This window comes from Alligator mississippiensis, chromosome 15 (genome assembly GCF_030867095.1).
Source record: "Alligator mississippiensis isolate rAllMis1 chromosome 15, rAllMis1, whole genome shotgun sequence".
NCBI classification, from domain to species: Eukaryota; Metazoa; Chordata; order Crocodylia; family Alligatoridae; genus Alligator; species Alligator mississippiensis.
This window is the reverse complement of record NC_081838.1, coordinates 5,576,240-5,594,917: the sequence shown is the minus strand read 5'-3', so window position 1 is coordinate 5,594,917 and position 18,678 is coordinate 5,576,240. Positions and strand designations below refer to the sequence as shown.

The 18,678-nt window shown below is 49.4% G+C and overlaps 1 protein-coding gene across 1 annotated transcript in view; it reads left to right on the top strand.

Moving 5' to 3' along the window:
- Positions 1 to 1,243: 1,243 nt before the first annotated feature.
- LOC109285707 (uncharacterized) overlaps positions 1,244 to 18,678 on the top strand; it is a 45,342-nt gene continuing 27,907 nt past the window's right edge. The window contains exons 1-13 of the mRNA XM_059719041.1: positions 1,244 to 1,355; positions 4,309 to 4,385; positions 8,695 to 8,756; positions 9,271 to 9,404; positions 10,037 to 10,112; positions 10,785 to 10,866; positions 12,945 to 13,059; positions 13,928 to 14,031; positions 14,514 to 14,611; positions 15,686 to 15,743; positions 16,567 to 16,630; positions 17,008 to 17,157; positions 18,439 to 18,542. Of these exons, the coding sequence (XP_059575024.1) occupies positions 4,318 to 4,385; positions 8,695 to 8,756; positions 9,271 to 9,404; positions 10,037 to 10,112; positions 10,785 to 10,866; positions 12,945 to 13,059; positions 13,928 to 14,031; positions 14,514 to 14,611; positions 15,686 to 15,743; positions 16,567 to 16,630; positions 17,008 to 17,157; positions 18,439 to 18,542 (1,115 nt within the window). The 5' untranslated portion in view covers positions 1,244 to 1,355; positions 4,309 to 4,317. The remainder of the gene's footprint in view (positions 1,356 to 4,308; positions 4,386 to 8,694; positions 8,757 to 9,270; positions 9,405 to 10,036; positions 10,113 to 10,784; positions 10,867 to 12,944; positions 13,060 to 13,927; positions 14,032 to 14,513; positions 14,612 to 15,685; positions 15,744 to 16,566; positions 16,631 to 17,007; positions 17,158 to 18,438; positions 18,543 to 18,678) is intronic.

The window sequence follows — 18,678 nt, the reverse complement described above, 5'->3', positions numbered from 1 at the left end:
TTGGAGTTGGCCGGAGCTGTGTGCTGCCACAGCAGTCTGTCTCCGGATCAAGTAGGACTTGATGTGATCCCCTACCGGGAACCGCATGGACTTATGGACAGGGTATGTTGAAGAGGTGTGTTCAGTAGAACTAGTGGACTCTAGCCAAGCTGCTGCTGGAAAAGAGTTGGTAACCAGATCCAGTATCACGATGCAGTACTGTACTTCTGGTACCACAATCCACTCCTGGCACAAGCACAGTAAGTGCTATGGATCCGTCAGGCGGTGCCTCTTAAAATTCAAGGGGAGACACACAACTGAGTACATCTTCAAAGCCATCCATAGCAGTGCCCAGTTGTAAAAGTAGTCATGACATTGATAGAAAGACTTTCAGTTCCTTGAATAGTTCGGAGCCTCCTTATGGGACCTAATTCTTCAGGAGTGTATGAGTTAGGGTAGCCCACTTGCACCATTTGGGCCTTCTCCTCCTCTTTAACCTCTTTGAAATTAAGTCACGTTCATAAAAATGAATAGTGTAGTCCACAACCTCCATGTGTGTTGCATTAACAAGTTATCATCCCTTTTCGTCTGTGGAATGGAGGCTTTATCTTGCCAGCCACCCATTCCCCCTCTGCAGCTCTAATCATCACCCATGTAGGAGCATATTAACACCCCCCGAATTCTGCTCCCAGTCCCTACGCTTCCACGTGACGTCTGAGCACAGGACTTACAACAGATTTGGAATGAGCAGCCCCTGTTGGCAGCTTTCTTGCTGGCAGGGTTGCCAACCCAAGAAACTTTGTTGTCTCTTTTAATGACCATCTGCAAACTTTTTACTGACAACCACACTTCTGAACTGACCTGTTTTTTTACCGACTAATTTTCTACATAACGTTAATGCAACCCTCCCTCCAGGCCCTGCGCAACAGCAGCATGGGTCAGTGTCAAGTTTAGGGGTCTAACTCCAGCCGTCGTTGAAGGCAAAAACGTTTGTCAATGAGTAAAAATGTACACGTGGGTAGTAAAAAATAAAACATGGTGTTGGCAACCATATTTGTTTAACTCGTGCGGCTCCAAGTTGCCCGCTGCAGCAGAAGCTTTCGTGAGATCGAGCTTCCTTCTTCAGGTGCCCTGGGAGGCCTTTTGCGGGGCAGTTCGAGTTGGCATTTGAAGTTCCGTTGCTTGACAACGGCGATTGTGAGGTCAGCGACGGAATGTCCGCGGCTCCACTGGTCTGCCGCCGGCTGGCGCGTCTGGCTGGACGGGCTCTCTGGCTGGCTCGATCCCTTCTTTCTCTCTGCGCCTGTGTGTCCAACGGAGGTGGCAGAGGGGGAACGTTGAGCTTGTACGGCCCTACCTGACTGGTAGAGAACCAGGTGAGTGAACCTTAGATGTCAAAATCAGCATTCATAGATATTAGGGTTGGAAGGGACCTCAGGAGGTCATCGAGGCTGACCCCCTGCCCTGGGCAGGAAAGAGCGCTGGGGTCAGACGACCCCAGCTAAGTGCTTGCCCAGTCTCCTCTTGAAGACCCCCAAGGTAGGGGAGAGCATCACCTCCCTTGGAAGCCCATTATTTGATCTGATGTTGCAGCGGGGGCACAGCTGGCATCTGGGTCAGCTGAAAGGCCTCAGGGAGAACAGGAGTGAAGTAATCAGCTGCAGGAGAAACCTTGTTTGAAGTTGGGGGGCTGTCTGTAAGCTGTGACAGGTTTGCCTCCCACAGTGGGCTTGAAACATTCCTCCATTTCTGGGAGGCTTGGAGGTCATTTAGTGCTGGTGCCAAAGTGTTGAAGACCAGAAGGTTGTTGGTGGCACCCAGAGCGACTGGGTTGGTATTGTAGCAGGTTAGCACAGGGTCCGAGTCTGGCTCTGTTGATTTGAAATTGGGATTGACTTGAACTGGGAACTGAGGAACGAGCAATCATCCACAGGATGGATTGTGTTAAATGTGGTCTAAATAGGGACTCTGGATTTTTATCCCATTATCTGGATTATCCTAAAGGTTTATTGTACATTTGTTCTTCTCTTCAACCTCTTATGCCTCTCAGCCCTGGCCTCTCTCCTTCCTTTCTCCCCTTCTGTCTTCTGTCTTTAAGTTGCTCCTTTTGTTGCATAGCTTGCTCTCTCTGGAAAGCAAGCTATTCCCAAACTTATGAATCTCTGCTTCAGTTTAGTCTGTAAGGTGTACCTCTACCCTCCCACCTGCCTGACTTCACACTGACGTGGTTAACTGCTTCTCTCATGCAGTTCGGTGTGAGAGGTCTTTGCTTGCACAGGTCAAAGGCTAATAAGGAGATTTAGGTGTATAACGCGTGCAGATTTTTTTTTTAATGGATCTTCCAAAACATCTTAATAAAAACCCCTCACTCCTTGCTTTCTTATATGTTGCTATGAGACATTTTTAGCACCTGGGAAATTTCTGCCTGGTGAGGGAGTGAGAGATATCTGGAAAGCCTTGGGGGTTGTGTGGCTTTTCTCTTGCTTCTGTGTGAAGCCCTGAGTTGTTTGGGGTGGCTCTTGTTCCTGCTCAGTCCTTAACTCTCTGCTCTCATGTTTCCCATTGAGGAGCAGCCTGGTGTGTACATCCTGGGTAGTGCTACCAACATGGCAGAGGGTGAAAGGCAATGGAGAAGGGCAGGAAACCGGCAGGAGGGGGAGAGATGGGGCAGGGTTGAAAACCCTTAATCGCTGCTGCACGAGGCAGTGGTGTCAAGAAAAACAACTTCTCAATTTGGAAATGAAAAGTAGACGGGTGTTAGTAGGGCTGTGCGAAACGGCACCGTTACGGTTTCCCTTCAGTTTCGACGGTTCGAAGGAACAGCGTTGCGTTTCGAATTTCATTTAGATTCGAAACAGCCGTTCCATTCCATTCCGTTCTGTTCCGTTCTGTTTCATCGAAACAGAAAGGCTGGTTCGATTGCGTTGTGGGTGGGAAGTCTGGGCTGACTTCCCACCCCCAGTACTAGATCACACAGGGGACGGGAAGTCAGCCCAGCTGAGTTGACTTCCCAACCCTGGCGCTAGATTGAGTGGGGGGGGAGCGGGGCATCAGCCCAGCTGGGCTGACTCTCCACCGCACCCCACCAGATCGCAGCGCTGTTATCAGCTTCCGGCAGCAGGAGACGGGGAGTGCCAGGGCTGCACTCCCAGCTGGTGCTGGGAGCGCAGCCCTGGTTCTCCCCTGTCTCTCGCTGCTGGCTTTGCAACTCAAAACAGTTCGAAACTTCCGAAACGTTTCGACTAGCCTCGTTGTGTTTCGAGGCTGTTTCGAAGCCCTTTGTTTCAATTCGATCTCACTTTTTCGAGCTCAAAATTAGTCGAAACAGTGTCAAATCGAAACAACCGGTGAAATTTCACATGGCCCTAGTTGTTAGCTTTAAATAACATCCCAATCAGTGATCCTGGGTCTGTATTTAGGGTTGTGAAGGGTGCAGTGTTTCTTCGAGGTGCCTTGGCCATTCTGGGACCAGAGCCTCCAACTTTTTAACACAGCAGACTCAAACTTTGGCTTCTCTATACCTGTGTGTCAGAGGCTGAAAAATTTATCTTTGGCTATGGCATCTCTGGAAGGCACCTACCTGTGCTCATTTGGCACTAAACAACTGTGGTTGCACAGTAGCACTGAAACACTAGGTATTTGTCATTCTCTGAATGGCTGGCTCACATAAAACAGCCTTTCTCCTGCTCTCTATTCATCTAGAGGACAGGGTAGGGGTGCAGCTTCATCGACTAACTGATTTAGGTGAAACATAGCTTGGCCAGATGCCACGAAAGGGCATGCAGGGAGCCGGCTACCACCTAGGAGCAATGTAAATGCGGAAGGCATGGGCAGATTTGCACTGTGGAGACCAACTCAATCTGAGATGTGCAGCAGAAGCTTTTGTGAGCATGAGCTCACTTGTCCAGGTGCTGTGAGAGGCCCTGCCCAGGGCAGTTCCCATTGGGTTTTGAAGTCCTGTTTCTTGACAACGACGATTGTAAGGCCAGCGATGAAATGTGCAGGGACTTCCCTGGTCTGCCGCGGGCCGGTGCGTCTGCCTGGACTTCGTGTCTGATTGGGCTTCATTTCTTCTCTGTGCCTTTGCCAGTCTGTCTAGAGGAGGTGGCAGAGGGGCACTGTGAGTCAGTAAGGCCCTACATGACATTGGGAGAGAGGCAGGAGAATGAACGAAGGGATGAAAACACATGCCCACTACTATACTAGGGTCGGACTCGATGATCTACTAAGGTCCCTTCTGACCCTAAACATCTATGAAATCTAGACCAGTTGCCAGAGTCAAGAATCAACCTTCTCGATTAACCAATTAACATTTGTCTTTTCTTGCAGCTTTGAAATATGTCCCAATCACTCTTCCGTTCGATTGGTTCGAAAAAGACTGTGAAAAGAAGATGCCCTGATCTTACGTACGTATATGGCAGGGTAGCTCTGCTGATATAATGCCCTCACTTCTTGGGCAGTTGTTGAAAGGAAACATCATTCTGCCAGATTTATGTGAAAATAAGGAGCGCAGATGGGCACTGTCCTCTGTGCAACTGGGAGGAGGAGACAGAGCGGGGAATGTTCCCTTCTATCTGGCTTGTGTCTTTCTAATGATTGGGCCAGGATCAAATGATCAGCCTATTTTAAATGGTACCTCTCCCTGGTGTCACTCCTTTTTCCAGCTTAGTGTTAAAGGCTATGGCATCCTAACAAAATTGTATGCGTGGCTTTTGGGGAAGAGCTGGCCGAGAAAAGATTCACTTTTCCCATGTCCAGCTTTCTGGTCTCCTCACGGGCTACTCGTGCTCGAGGATTTCTGACTTTTGTCTGTAGATGTTGTGCCTAAGCTGCAGAAGCCATGGAGCAACTAGTTGGGCTAAGTGATCAAGGAGGAATTTCAAATCTGCCACTCTGGGCAGGTGATTGCCTGTATATGGAAGTGGCCAAAATACTTCTGATGTGACGAAGCCATCAGAAAAGCCAATGGCACTTTATCGTGCATCAGCAGATGCATGACGAATAGGTCCAGGGAGGTGATACTTCCCCTCTATCGGGCGCTGGTCAGACCGCAGTTGGAGTACTGCATGCAATTCTGGGCGCCACACTTCAAGAGGGATGCGGATAACCTGGAGAGGGTCCAGAGAAGGGCCACTCGTATGGTCAAGGGTTTGCAGACCAAGCCCTACGAGGAGAGACTAGAGAAACTGGATCTTTTCAGCCTCCGCAAGAGAAGGTTGAGAGGCGACCTTGTGGCTGCCTATAAGTTCATCACGGGGGCACAGAAGGGAATTGGTGAGTATTTATTCATCAAGGCGCCCCTGGGGGTTACAAGAAATAATGGCCACAAGCTAGCAGAGAGCAGATTTAGACTGGACATTAGGAAGAACTTCTTCACAGTTCGAGTGGCCAAGGTCTGGAACGGGCTCCCAAGGGAGGTGGTGCTCTCCCCTACCCTGGGGGTCTTCAAGAGGAGGTTAGATAGGCATCTAGCTGGGGTCATCTAGACCCAGCACTCTTTCCTGCCTATGCAGGGGGTCAGACTCGATGATCTATTGAGGTCCCTTCCGACCCGAACATCTATGAATCTATGAAAATGAAGCACCAGGTGTGGAAACTCTACATGCAAAAGGAAAACGAGCTCTCACAGATGTCCTTATTTTAGTCAAGTATTGGACAGTGGTAAACAGTCCATCTTCTCTGGGCTACCACCACTTTTTCGTTACTTTAATACCTGTTATCTCTGGTAGGAATCTACTCTTGGAAAGCTCTCAGGAGAGGTGAGCTGAGTCGAGGCTGGCATATTCCCTTGCCAGAACTGAACTGTTCAGACAACAGCATTAGGATTCGAGTCCAGGTGCCGCTCTATATAAGCTTCCAGGGATGCAGAGGGTGCTGGATGCGGGGTGCTGGCAACCTCCTAGTGCTGTCCATGCAAGAGGGAGGATGCCTCAGTGTTAGGGTGCTAGCCTGGAACTAGAAACCGTCCTTTGAAGCCCCACCACATGCTTGCTATGTGACTTGATCAAATTGCTTAGCTTCTTTGTGCCTCAGTTCTCTAGCTCAAGCGCTCCTTGTGCAGAGAATTGGCCTAGATGATATCTTGCGGTCCTTTCCACCCTGCTTTTCAAGGGCTCTGACTTTAACATGGGATTGACAGCAGTTCTGCACCCTGAGGCGGGGTTGGGATAGGCACTGTAGGTTGGGAAGGCCTCAGCTAGTTCAGTCCCTTATTGCGCTGTCAGTCCTGTGATAGGTAGTGGGATGTGTTGTTGAACAGTTGGAGCTTGGAGAGAGGGGAAGGGAAGAGGATCCTGCTGTACAAAAAAAGAGTTTCATCCGCCTGCCTGTGCCTTATCCGATCCCCTTCTTTAGAAGTTCACTTCCGAGACAGAGGCCAAGGGCAGCCCCTGTTCGGCTTATGAGAAATGGGGGATCAAAGCTGAGCCCAAGATCCCTGTCTTAGTTTGTCCTTACACCGAAGGTAAGAGGACTTTGCCCATTCCTGGAGACATCTGGGAGCTCCAGGGACTTATAAAGGTCTTGAAGTTCCCGAAGACCCGAGCGCTCATCTTTGTGAAGACGCTGCTTCCTGTAAAAGCCTCTCCTTTGACCACTTGTTTGACTTTGGTTTTACCGTGTGCCAGGGACTGACCTCAGACTGACCAGACAGCTCACAGCTGGTGCTGCATGGGACAGGGACAGAAGGCACTTGCAGTGTTTTGCCCAGAACAGCTCTGAGATCGTGACTTTTTCAAGGCCTTTGCTCTCATTTTCCCTCCCCCTGCCCCAGCAGGATGAAATGAGGTGGTCTGGCAAATGTTTGACTCTTGCCACTGCCTATGTTCATGCCAGTGGGTCTTGTGCCAGCCTCACACTACACCTGCTCACACCCTGACTGATGTCGTTAGGCCAGCAAGGACTTGTAGTGTTGGCCTGGCCTGAGTTATGCTTAAACCAGGGGCAGGCAAAATACGGCCCACGGGAAAGCTCTCAGGAGAGGTGAGCTGGCCGTATTTTGCCTGCCCCGATCTAACTCCTCATTCTTACATCTGCCACCTTTTGCTGACACTTTTTCTTCAGCTGCACCACGCTGTCACTTAGAAACGCTCATGGCCTTGCTCTACTTGGGGAGAAATTATACAACTGATTTAGGAAAGCGATCCATGAACCTGGACTCCTTGACTAATGTTGCAATAGACACAACTTAACTCCACTGCACTCGCATGTGCACACACTCACCTGGCATCCTCGGCGACACTCTTCTATCTGTCTGGCCCCTGCCGACATGCATCTGAATTCAGTGTTGACCAGAGGAAGTCTGCCCGCACCATCTTTTTATCAGAGGGTCCGACTTTGTTCACCTGCATGGATAGCAACAAACAACCCAAAAAAGCCCTACGCAGTCACGTGCGCTGGCTAAATGTAGACACCTGCCTACTTTGGCCAGTCATTGAATGCACCTAGCACAGGACAGATGACTTGAGCCCCTTGAATGAAATGATGGTTGTTACCAAAAACCAAGTAGGTGAATGGTTCTGTCTTGAGAGGAAAGACTTCTCTGCAAGCTTAGACATGAATTCATGGACACTTACAATTCCCTTGCTGATTTTTACCCTGCGTGTGTACACCAAGTCAAGATACAATAATGTTTCCTAGTGATCCTCCATTTCCTCTGAGCAGGTAAAGCATTGTTACCACCCAAGTCAAGGGCTAGAGACAGGTCTATTACCCAACATTTTGTTGATGATACCCCAAAGCATAAGAATAAGCACCTTTATGCCTAGCGAGCTACTTGCAACAGCACAATACAAATCTTCACCTCTACAGAGGCTGAGGAAGACGCAGGAGGGAGGAGGAAGCTAGCTTGCAGGCTGGAACCATGTCGTCTTGACTCAGTAAAGGTCTTTCCAAAGAACTCCCCCTGTTTTCATCCAATATAAATATTCTTATTGGTGTTATTTAAATGTCATTGTTTCATTAAAACTTTCAGGATAGGATTGAATCGGTTTTCCTGTGGACTTGGGAGATGCAACTTAGCTGGAGCCCATGTCCTCGAGAAACGTCCAGTTCTTCATGGGAGGACTTATCCCTTTCTCTTGCGATCTGGGAACGCTACTTGCCATGTTTTGTTTCATTGACTTTGCTGAATAGACCAGTTTATAATGGGCAACTGGTTAACTAAGCAAAACATCAGCTGCTACTTCTAGCTGCTGTTACATGCCTTTCCAAAAAGCAGTCATTCATTCTTGACCTAGCCTAGATCAAAGACTTGATAAACAGATTCTCATGCTACTTTTTCAGGCTACTGCTTGTGATTTAAGTCGCACGTATTAATTATTGATGAGCTATCATCTTAAGCACGTATGACTCAAAACTGGACTTTTGCTAGGTCTGTCATCTCACTAGTTGGCATGGTCTGTCAGTCAAGGACCACGTCTACAGCCTATGATGTTGGTGGGTGAGAAGTGCGTTCTTTGGGATCCTGCCTGGCATGCATGCAGACTGCATGGTTCACACTCACACAACACTGCTGCGGTGCCAGTGGCTGCAACCTTATCGACTTTGAGGTCCTCCTCTGTAACCCAGGGGGTCCTTAAGGCTGGGTGTAAGCAGAAGGCCTAGGGGCAGGTAAACTCTCCCATGTTACAGAACATTTGTTAGAGGTCGTGAGGGGAGCTCACCCTTTTAGACACATCTGCTGCTGTGAGTAACTTTTGCCTGCTCTTCCCTCAGCATTCATATGTCCATGTCTGTGGAGGACCCAGAGGAAGCACAAGCCAAAAGGCGAAGAATAGGTATTTTATTGCATATTATTTCAGGACTACTGCGGTGTGTCTGTGCAGGATGTGGTTGCCAGAAGTGTGAAGAGTCTGGCGGTGGCAGATACTCAAAAGCAATGACACCTTCATCGTGTTTCAAATGTTCCTCCTCTTCTCCTCTCCTTACTTCCCCCTGCCTCTTTAACTACCTGCACACATACCCGCAGGAGGGTGGTGGCAGAGGCTGGTGGGGCTTTTTGAAATCCTCTGGTTTCTTCCGGGACAAATGTGCCCACAGCATTCCCAGGCTGAACTATGTCCCTGTGACCCTTGCGGGGGGGCTTGGAGCAGAGCTCTAGATGGTTGCCCTAAAGTCAGGGAACACTTTTCATCGGGAATGTTCTCAGCAACTGTCTTGGCAGCGTGGCGTATGACGTGCAAGAAGCCCTTACAGGCTCCGACCGTCTGCCCGGGACTTGAGAAGATAGCTGGCATGGGTGGGCATGCAGCAAAACCCGTTGCTTTCTGATGGTTTGTCCTGCTGTTGTAGATCAGGGTGCCTGGCACCTGGGTGAGGCTGTGGACGGAGTTGCCGCTCAGGGGGAGCACCCTTCTCAGCTGCCCGGGAGCGATGGGCAGACGTCAGTCTCTGATGGAGCTCCGCGTGCAGAGTCTGCGGATGAGGTGAGTGGGGACGCTTGGCATAACGGTGTTGCCTGTTCTGTCTTGCGGAGGATGCTGGAACCAGACGAAGGTGCGGTGCAGACCGGCTGCTCACGGGTGGGCCCAATCCAAAGTGTTTCTTTTCCTGTTCGGTGGGCCCGAACTTGGCACCAGTACAGATCCTGTACTGGAGTATTTGTAACCGAGAAGCTGAGCATTTGCTCTGCTGCTCCTTGTTGAGGTAGACTATATCCCTCAGACCATGATTTTGTTCTCAAACTTATGCTTAAGGAATCCTTGTGCCTCCTTTCCTCCTGACTAATTCTGAACCAGAAACTCTTCTTCAAGCATATAAGAGCAGGCGGAGATGGGTGGGGAATCAGTGGGACGTGCTTTTCCCTCTGGCGTGTGTGAAGATCCAACTTTGTTACTTCCATGTGAAGTCTCCACACTGGTGGGTGCCATTCACTCTTTGTGCACCGTGCAAAGACCCTTTGGCAAAGCAGACCTGGGAACGCCGGCCATAATCCAAACCAGCACATTGAGGTCGCTGGATGAATATCATTGGTTAACCCTAGAGTGGGGGAGGCTGAGACATTTGCTTTGATCATATCCAGGTTTATTCTTAAGTCTTTCCTTTTTTTTCTTTTAAGACTCTTTCGGCCACTGCTGATCTTCTTCCTGAAAGCCTGTCAGGGTCTGCCCCTGAACTAGAAATGCTGCAACTAGGTAAGACTGACTTGAAACCCTTATTCTCTTCCTGTTTGCCTCCTGGCTGCCGGGACTCATCCCAAGGGGTATACAGTGGCATCACGTTTCACTTGTGTAATGCTGTTTTGAGGGTTTGAGTCCCTCATAATTGCGAAAGGGACACCACCTGTATGATTGCAAAGGCCAGGCACGCTGGAGAAAAAACCATGAGGGACCAGCTCCTGTTTCACCTGTGGCTGGAGTCCTTGAAAACACTCAATGCCAGACATGAGGGTGGTCCTCCTCTTCTTCCTCCTCCCTGCCTTGTTGCAACTTAATCTTAAGGCAATGGTGATGGGGATCTGGCCCTTGGTTTCCCTTCCTGCTTGAACAGACCTGGTACAAAGTGTCCTGTTTCTAGTTAACCCCCCTGCACAGGGGTGCCCAACTCCAATGAGTCAGTGGCCTCGAATGGTTAAATCATGGCAGCAGCAGCGTTGACTCCTTCACTGGCAGTGCTGGCAGTGACTCCAGCAGCTGCGGCAAGAAGCCTTGTGGGCTGGGGCTGGATCCAGACCACGGGGCTTCTCACGGGCATCTGAGCTGGTGTTAGCAGCGAAGGAGTTCCTGGTGATGCTTTTCTTATTGCAAGTTCTTAACACTCCTCTGCTCCCCTGTCATGACCACTAATGGTTGCATCCTTTTTCCTAGAGAAGAGAATTCCTCGTGAAACCAGTGTTTGCCGAAATCAGAAGACAGCAGTGACTTCTTGCCCGGCTGTACCTTGCTTGGGGTAAAAACCTTCCTTTTGCCTTGCATAGTCCCTTCTCTGCTTTTGAAAGGATTCCCTCTGCCTCTTCTTGGAGCATGTTGCTTATCCCTAGTGTCTAGGCTTGTGTGGCCTTGTGTTCATGTCCTTAGAGAAGTGCTTATGTGCCTTTCCACCTGGGTGTCTTTATCAATGGGCACTCCACTGAACTGCATCGCTGCCGATGTGCCCCTTTTCGCCTTCTGCCAATACCTGACGCTTTCAGTCTTTAAACTCCAGTTTTTACAGATGCTCTAAGTAGTAATACATGCCTTTCTTTTCGAGCAAGCTTGCTGGCATTGCATTTTGGTGGTATTAAAAAAACAAAAGTCAACCCTCCTGAAGTGAGGGGGAAGCTCCTTGTGCTGAATGGCCCTCGGGAGGGTGTGCCACAGCCTGAGGAAGAGAAGGGACAAGCAGAGTGTTACAGGCTCCTGGCCACAGGGGCAGCTGCGACACCCCGCGGTGGCCGAGCTCCTATCTGGCTCGGACTCTAATGTTACTGTCCATAGATTGCTCTCCTGCCATGCCTTGTTTTTAATATTAAAGGTTGATTAAGAGAGGCTGCCAACAGGCCTTAGAGTGAGCCCTAAACCTCATACTTTCCCACCGGGTTACTTGTGAGCCCCACTAGCCTCAATCCAGCCCTCAGGCCTAATGGGTCCCTTTCAGCCCAAGTAGGCCCCTGTAGGACACCTGTAGTGTTAAGGGAAAATTGCGTGGCTCCATTTCCTCCCCTACATCATGCCCAAAGTCTCATGGATGTTATCACTATGATGTTCAATTCACACACTTCTCTTTGGCCTTTAGACCCCCATGGTTCCACATTTGACCCTCTCAGGGCTCCAGGACCCCCAAGTCCAGCTTGCAGCCCTGTCTCTCTCTGGGCTCCCAGATCCCCCAATCCAGCTTGCAGTTCCCCTCTCTCAGGGCTCCTGGACACCCCCATACAGCTCGCAGCTTCTTCTCTCGGGGCTCCCAGACTTGCCCCTGCCCTCCCGGTCCGGCTTTCAGCCCCCCTCTCTCAGGGCGCCTGGACTCTCTAGTCCCGCTCAACCTGTCCCTGAGCCTATGGACCCTCTCGTCCGATTGTCCGTCACTTGCTGGTTCCTGAACATTCAGGTACTCCCCCTGTCTTTAGACCTTCTTTCGACCTCTCTCTCAGCTCTGTTTGTCCCTTGACCCTAATCAGACTCCTAGCCCTTTCTGGACCTGGGACTTGTGGATCCTGTGGTCACTACTCTCTAGGCCCTTGCAGCCCCAGCTGAGCCCCCACTCTCAGCCCCTGCTAGGCTACTGGACCTCTAGGTAAGCCTTGCCTGCCCTTGCAGGGCTCTAGGCTGAACTGCTAGGACAATTTAATAATGAATACTGCCCTCTCCCAGGCATTCAGGCCTTCATTAGGTTTAACATAAAACAGCCTGCCCATATAACTAAGCCCTCCTCTGCTCCAGGTACTTTTCCCTGTTCCCTGCATTGCAGAGCCACTGTCAGTTCAAAAGTCCTTCTGCTTTGCTGTCAAGGGCTCCTCACTCCATAGCTACCAGGGAAAGACTCACTGACGGTGCAGGCTCTGGGCTTATATAGCTAAAGCCTGAACCATCTTCCGGTCAGGTGAGCCCCTCATCAGCTCCCCTTTGCCACCTGCAAGCAGCAGGCACATCCCAGTGCCTTGCTACACAATGCAAAGAGTAGGATGGGGCACTTTGAGAGGCCCTGAGAGGGAACGTCAGGTACCATGAGAAGTGAGGTTCGAAGACTGATGGGAGCTCTTGTGGGAAGAAGGTCCTGGCTGTGGGCTAGAGGGACCTTGGAGGACCTGTTCGGGGAGCAGTCTAGCAGCAGGATGCGTGCCTGGAGGGTTCTTGGAACAAAAACGATTAGAGAAGAGAAGGGTGCTTGCATGTGACCCTTCCACCTGACTGCAAGGCACTGGTAAACCTTGCACAGCTCTGTAGCACAGGGCTCTGCCCTGAATGATGTGTGTGCTTCCTGAAACACCTGAATTTGAATCACGGCAATACAGGTCCCAATGTCCTGTTCTTACTGTCTCCTCTGCCCAGGGACATCTGCAGCGAGCTAGGTCCAGAGGAGCTGCCCGGTTGGGAGCCCGGCGTTTCCAAAGCCATTGCTTCAGAAGCTAAAGGGATGAGCTGGCCTTGCTCTACTGCTGAAGAGGCAAGCAGTCAAAAGAGAGCTTTGGAAATCTGCTTGCTTCGTCTGGGTTGATTCTCCCTGAGTTTGTCTGGCGAGATGCTGCCTATTGGGGGTGTCACGGGTGGCCCTGAGTACAATGGAAAGGGTTGGTGGAGTGGTGTCGCTGTCCTGACAATTGACGTGTCGTGTTGGACCCTTTTCCTTGCCTTGACCTGTGTAAAGATTAATTGTAAGGGTTGCAGTAAAGTGAGTGACAACTGCCTCATGCCAAAGGGATCATTTCCCCTTCTTGTCCTCATGGGTAGGCCTCTGCCGCTGTGCCTGGCCTCTCCCTCATGCTTTATCCTGACCAGCAAACACAACTGCAGCTCTTGTGGTTTTGTGTTTGCTCATTGTTGTCGAACTGATCTGTGTGGCTGCTTGCACGCTGTCCCTAATCCGGCTTCTTTTACCATATGCAAGCCTGGCGTGGGGTGAGTGGGATTTTCAACCTGGAGAGTGGCCCATTGTCCGGAAGAAACTGAAGTACAGGGGCTGCTTGAATTCTTTCCTATAATCCACTCATTTTGCTTTCAGGGATTAGGTCTGAGTGCTCCTAGTTCTCTTGTGCTTCTGTCCTTGGCTGGAGTACAACGCAGGTTTGGGGAGGTCCCAACGTAGGTTTGGGGAGGTTTGGGAGGCATTTGCTTACATGCTGTTCTTTGCTTTCTCTGTCTTGTTGCACTCAGAGGAGTTAAACTGGGAGACAGAACACGTTTAGGGGCACAAGAGGGGGGAGGCGCTGCTCCAAGTCATCATTGGACAGACAATCTCCAAACTAGCAGCTTGTGTAACAGTCATCAGATTGACCTGGCAATAGTTTTAACATGACTATTTCCCCTCCCATTAGGGTGCTGAAGGACAGGAGAGAGGAGAGTACAAACCTCCACTGGAATTTCTGAAGGAGCAGTCTTCTAGGAACCACCCCACTACCATAGCTGCAAGCCAAGACAAGTAATTACTGCTCCTAACCAGTACCTTTCCCCTTTGGGTTTAGTTTTGGAGCGTTTCTGCCACCTTTGAGCTCTTTTAGAGGGTAGATATCTGTCTGGATCACCCTCTGAAGCATTTCACATGTCACCTCTGTGCTCACACTTTCAATGTGAGAATCACCAAAGCCTGGGTGAGCTGTCACTCTGTATGCCAAGTGCAAAGAAACTGCTGCAGCCTGTTGCATCGTGTTGCTATGATGGGTTAAGCGGTTCATGGGGTTGGAGTTTTTCCATGAATGGATCAGTAGCCCTAACCCTGGTTGACCAGGTTCGGCTCCTTGTTCTGTGGTCACACTTAACGTTCACACGCCGGGGCTGTGTGGGAAGGGTTTGCAGCCTCCTTAAACAACGTGCGAGTCGTGGTTAGTCTAACACATGTAAGGGTTCCTTCAGAGGATGTTCTGACAGCCTTTTCTCCTCTTTCTGAATCTTGCTGTGCAAAAGTACTCAAGCCTGCTCCAGGAAACCTTTTGGGGATGATTCCCATGGAGATAAACGCAAGCCTATAGCAGTAGTGCACACATTCCCGATATGGAGGACTGGTGAGTACGTGTGAATTCCTTAAGCAGATCTGTATTGTAAATGCACAGGGGACCAAGCAGGTAGTGCTTCTTCCCTTTAGTCAGTGCCCAGGACATTGCGCACAGACAGGCAAAGAAATCCTGCCTGCTGTTGCCTTGCCACAGGTTCATCGCTTCATACCCATAGTCTGTGCTAGTAAGCTTTGCTGGTTTTACTACGCAGATCAACTTTCTTATTGTAGACACAGCTTATAGCACTGAAACTGCTTTAGCTGTCTTAGCTGAACCCAGTTGCCTAAATAAGATAAATGGCCTCGTGCTGTAGCCCTCAGCTTTGCTGGAGTAAAGTATTGTTAAATCCTATCCAGAATGAACATTATATAATGGCAGCCATGCAATGTAGACCTGGATGGTGTTGCTGGAATATGCAGTTTGTGAAGAACTGTGGAAAGCAAAGCTTGATTTTGTATCGCAGAACTGGATTGGAAGGATCCAGCAGTGGAAGAGACCTCAGGAAGTCACCTTGTCCAGCCTTGCACTCAAGTGAAGGAGACGTTGTTTAAATTGCTTTGAGGAAAAATGCTTAGGTGTGTTCTGAACTTGCAAAAATACATAGTTCACACACATTTGTTTTACAACAATTGAGAATAGTTTTTCAGGAATAGGGTCGAGGTGGGTGGGTGGGTGTGTAAATGACCGTCTCATAGAGGAATTTTCAAAGTTCAGTTCTGCATCAAGCCCTCAATAAGTATGAGAGCTCTCATTGTTCAAATACATTTCAATGTATTTAGAAAGTTAATGACTTTTATACCAGTGTGAGTGTTCATTGGAAGGCCCTTTGGAGCACAATAATAAGCAGGAGAACTCATTAGCTTTCTTTCTATGGTGAAGATGCCTAACCTTGCCTTGGAGCAAGAGCTGTCATAAAACCATCCTGGCAGCAACATTTGGTCAGAGCAACACCTTCCCGTGTAAGCGACTGGCTAAGAGTCAGAAGATGCTCATGGTATAACCTGTGAATGAGCTGCTCCCGCACTGGTACGAATCTGAAAGTTGACTTTGTTTTCAGTTTGCATTTCTTGTCCTTCCATGCAGGTAGCGGAGGTCCTGAAACTGAGAGCCTGCTCGCATCTGGAGGAAAGGATGCAAGCAGGTAGGAAAGCTCTTGTGTTTGGCTCGGCATGCCTGGCTCTTGGCATCTGTGTAGAAGGCGGCAAAAATCTTCATGCTACAGATAATCTACCGAGAGTGCAGACACACATCCATTGGGAGTGCTTTCCAAAGGAGAAGGGTGGAAGAGCAGCAGCTGCTACGTTGTATTTGGGTGCCACTTGTGTCGTTCTCCTCTCAAACACAATTAGAGTAAAGCAGCAGTAACACACCTGTGTTAGGCATGAGGACTGCCAAGACGGAGCTGTGTTGTCTTCCCTTCCTTCAGGGACTCAAAAATGGGTTGTTTTGATCTCAGATGGGGGGTAGTTGCAGATCTTGATGGTGTAGAAGACAGCCTGGCTTTCTGGTCCTCATGGCAGTCCCAGCTTTTATCTCCGGAGTAGGAACGTGTCCTCCATTTCTTCCATGTGCACATTTGTTAGCAGTGGAGGGGAGGAAGTTTTAAACGTGGTGTTCCTCCTCTCCCTGCAGGATTTACTACCTCACTCTGATACTTTGTCTATCGACTGGACCTCTGGTACAACAGAGACCCAGCTAGCTGGTGGGGACACGTGGTCCTAACTTTCCTTGCATTTACCTTTGTTCCTTCTCCTCTACTCACTCCCCCAGACTATCGGTGCTTTGAGATAGTCAACCTGTAACTCTTCTTCTTGCACATTAGTGATGCGCTAGCTGTGTTGATCCCCTCAGAGGCAATTCCCAGCCCCCCTCAAAACTATGACCTCAAGGCTTATTTGTCATAAAAAGGTGTATATGATTTGAAACATGCCTCATTTGAAATATGCCTCATTTCTCTATCCTAGAGGTCAGAGGATACGCAGAACCCTTGACGAACCTGGATCGACAGTCCAAAAAACAAGCAGAGGGGTAAGCTTGGAGTCCCTGTGTGTTTCCTCTTTGGATAAACTTGCCTCTTGTGGCTAAACTGTTTTCAGCCATAAGTTGCTGACTTCCTCGCTGGAGCATGTCATTGAGGGACTCTGCCATGCTCCTCCCTATGGTAGGTGGCCTTTGTAGGAGTGTGGTCACCAGAATGGCATGTATTGGAGGAGCAAGGGCCTTGAATCCCAGGGCATCTCCGAGTGCGGTCTGATTCCCTTTGTGGGCTGTTCCTGTCATCAGCTGATTAGTGAAACTTTAATACCTGGAGCACTGAGTGTCATTGAGTGCAGCTGCAAAAAATAAGACAAATGATGATGCACCCTAACGAAATACGTGCTACTGAGGTTCTTTCTTTTTAACAGAGACATGCTGAGACGGATGTTTTGGAGGAGGGGTTAATTTGGTCATGCCTGGCTTCTGCCTCGGCTGGGAGGCCCCCTGCACTTGAGGTGGAAGAACAGATACGCCCAAGCTCAGACAAGACTGTAAAATACTTTCCTCAAAGGACAGAGGTACCATGCCCTTTTACATTGCCTTGCTGAATGAGAAGATCATAAAGGGAATGGAGTGATGCAGCCTTTTCGCAGCTTATTTTGTGTTCCCCTGAAGTCTGGTGGGTTAAGAGCTCGCATCTGGCCACATACCAAGGACGAATAAACTTTCAGATCCATAGGATGTCATAGTTGCTGCGGTTAATTTAAATGTGCAGCCCTTGGCTTTGGGGACACAGGTGTATGTTTTAGACTGGTTTTAAAATTACCCCCAGGGTGACTGAAATCAGCATCTGATTGACTGATGTTTGCTTTATTTAGACCCAGCCAAAGATGCGTGCAGTAATGGCTGCATCAGCCACTGTGTGCATGTTCAGTAGGCCATAGCGCCGGCCTGGTTAGAAGGGATCCGTAGGTATATGGAAATTCTGCCTCGCATAGAGCAGAAATGTGTTTCCTTCTCCTTTCTAACAACGTCTAGATGTAGCAGGCATTAGATGTGCTGTAAAGTTTTCAGTGCTTTTTCTTGGCAATAATTTTTGTCCTGGGTAACACCCTTCTCAAGGAAAAGCGCTGCCTTGGGACTTCCCAGCTAGAAGCTTTCTTTGGTCTTCACTCTTTTGAAAGACCTTTCTGAAACCAGCCCTGGTGCAGTTTCTCAAGGGCCAAGCCTCTGGCTTTCAGACCCTGCCTCTTCTATGTGCCTGGCTGTTTCGGTGATCCGTAGGGCTCTTTTTTTTGTGGTCAGCTCCCAGAAAGGGGAGGTGTTTTTCTCTTGGAAATGCTGGGCCAGAGGACCAACGTCCTAGCCAGCACAGCGGACTTCCTGGCGCCAAGTAAACAGCCTTTATTGTGCCACAGCAGTTCCCTCTCTTGTTTCTCAGACTCTGCTCTGTTCTTCAGCCTGTCCACCCTGCAGCCACCCTTTCTCTCTCCCCAGCTCTCTCTGAACTTCTCTCATTCTCCTCGCACCCCATCAGCCAAACTCAGGAGAAACCCATTACAAAATTAGAGCATTAGCTGGGGAGCTAAAGCACTCCCAACCAAATTAAACACAATGTCCTGGGGAAGCAATGAGGGAGCAGTCTCTGTGGCCTGCTCCCAGGCCCAGATTGCCATCCACCCCGAAGGCAAATGGGCATCTAGATGTCCTACCTACAAAACTTTTAACAGAATATATTTCCATCAACACAAGCTCACACCGCACCTGCCCAAAGTGTTCCCCAGCAGAGCTGCACACTAGACCTCAGCCCATTTTGCCTCTTCCATCCTGACTTTACCATGGTTTTTTCTTCTCTCAAGGATGTTCCAAGAGAGGAGAGAGAAAAGTACAGACTCTCATTGGTATTTCTGCAGCAGAAGCATGCTAGAAACCAGTCCACTGCCACAGCTGGAAACCACTGCAAGTAATTACTTATCACTTCAATTCAATAGGGGTGCAAATGTCAGCCCTCCCTATTAGGAGAGGCCAAGGGAAAATGCTCTTTTGATTGGGAACCTGGTAGCTGTTTAGTGAAAGAACTGGTTCATGCTGTCCAGAAT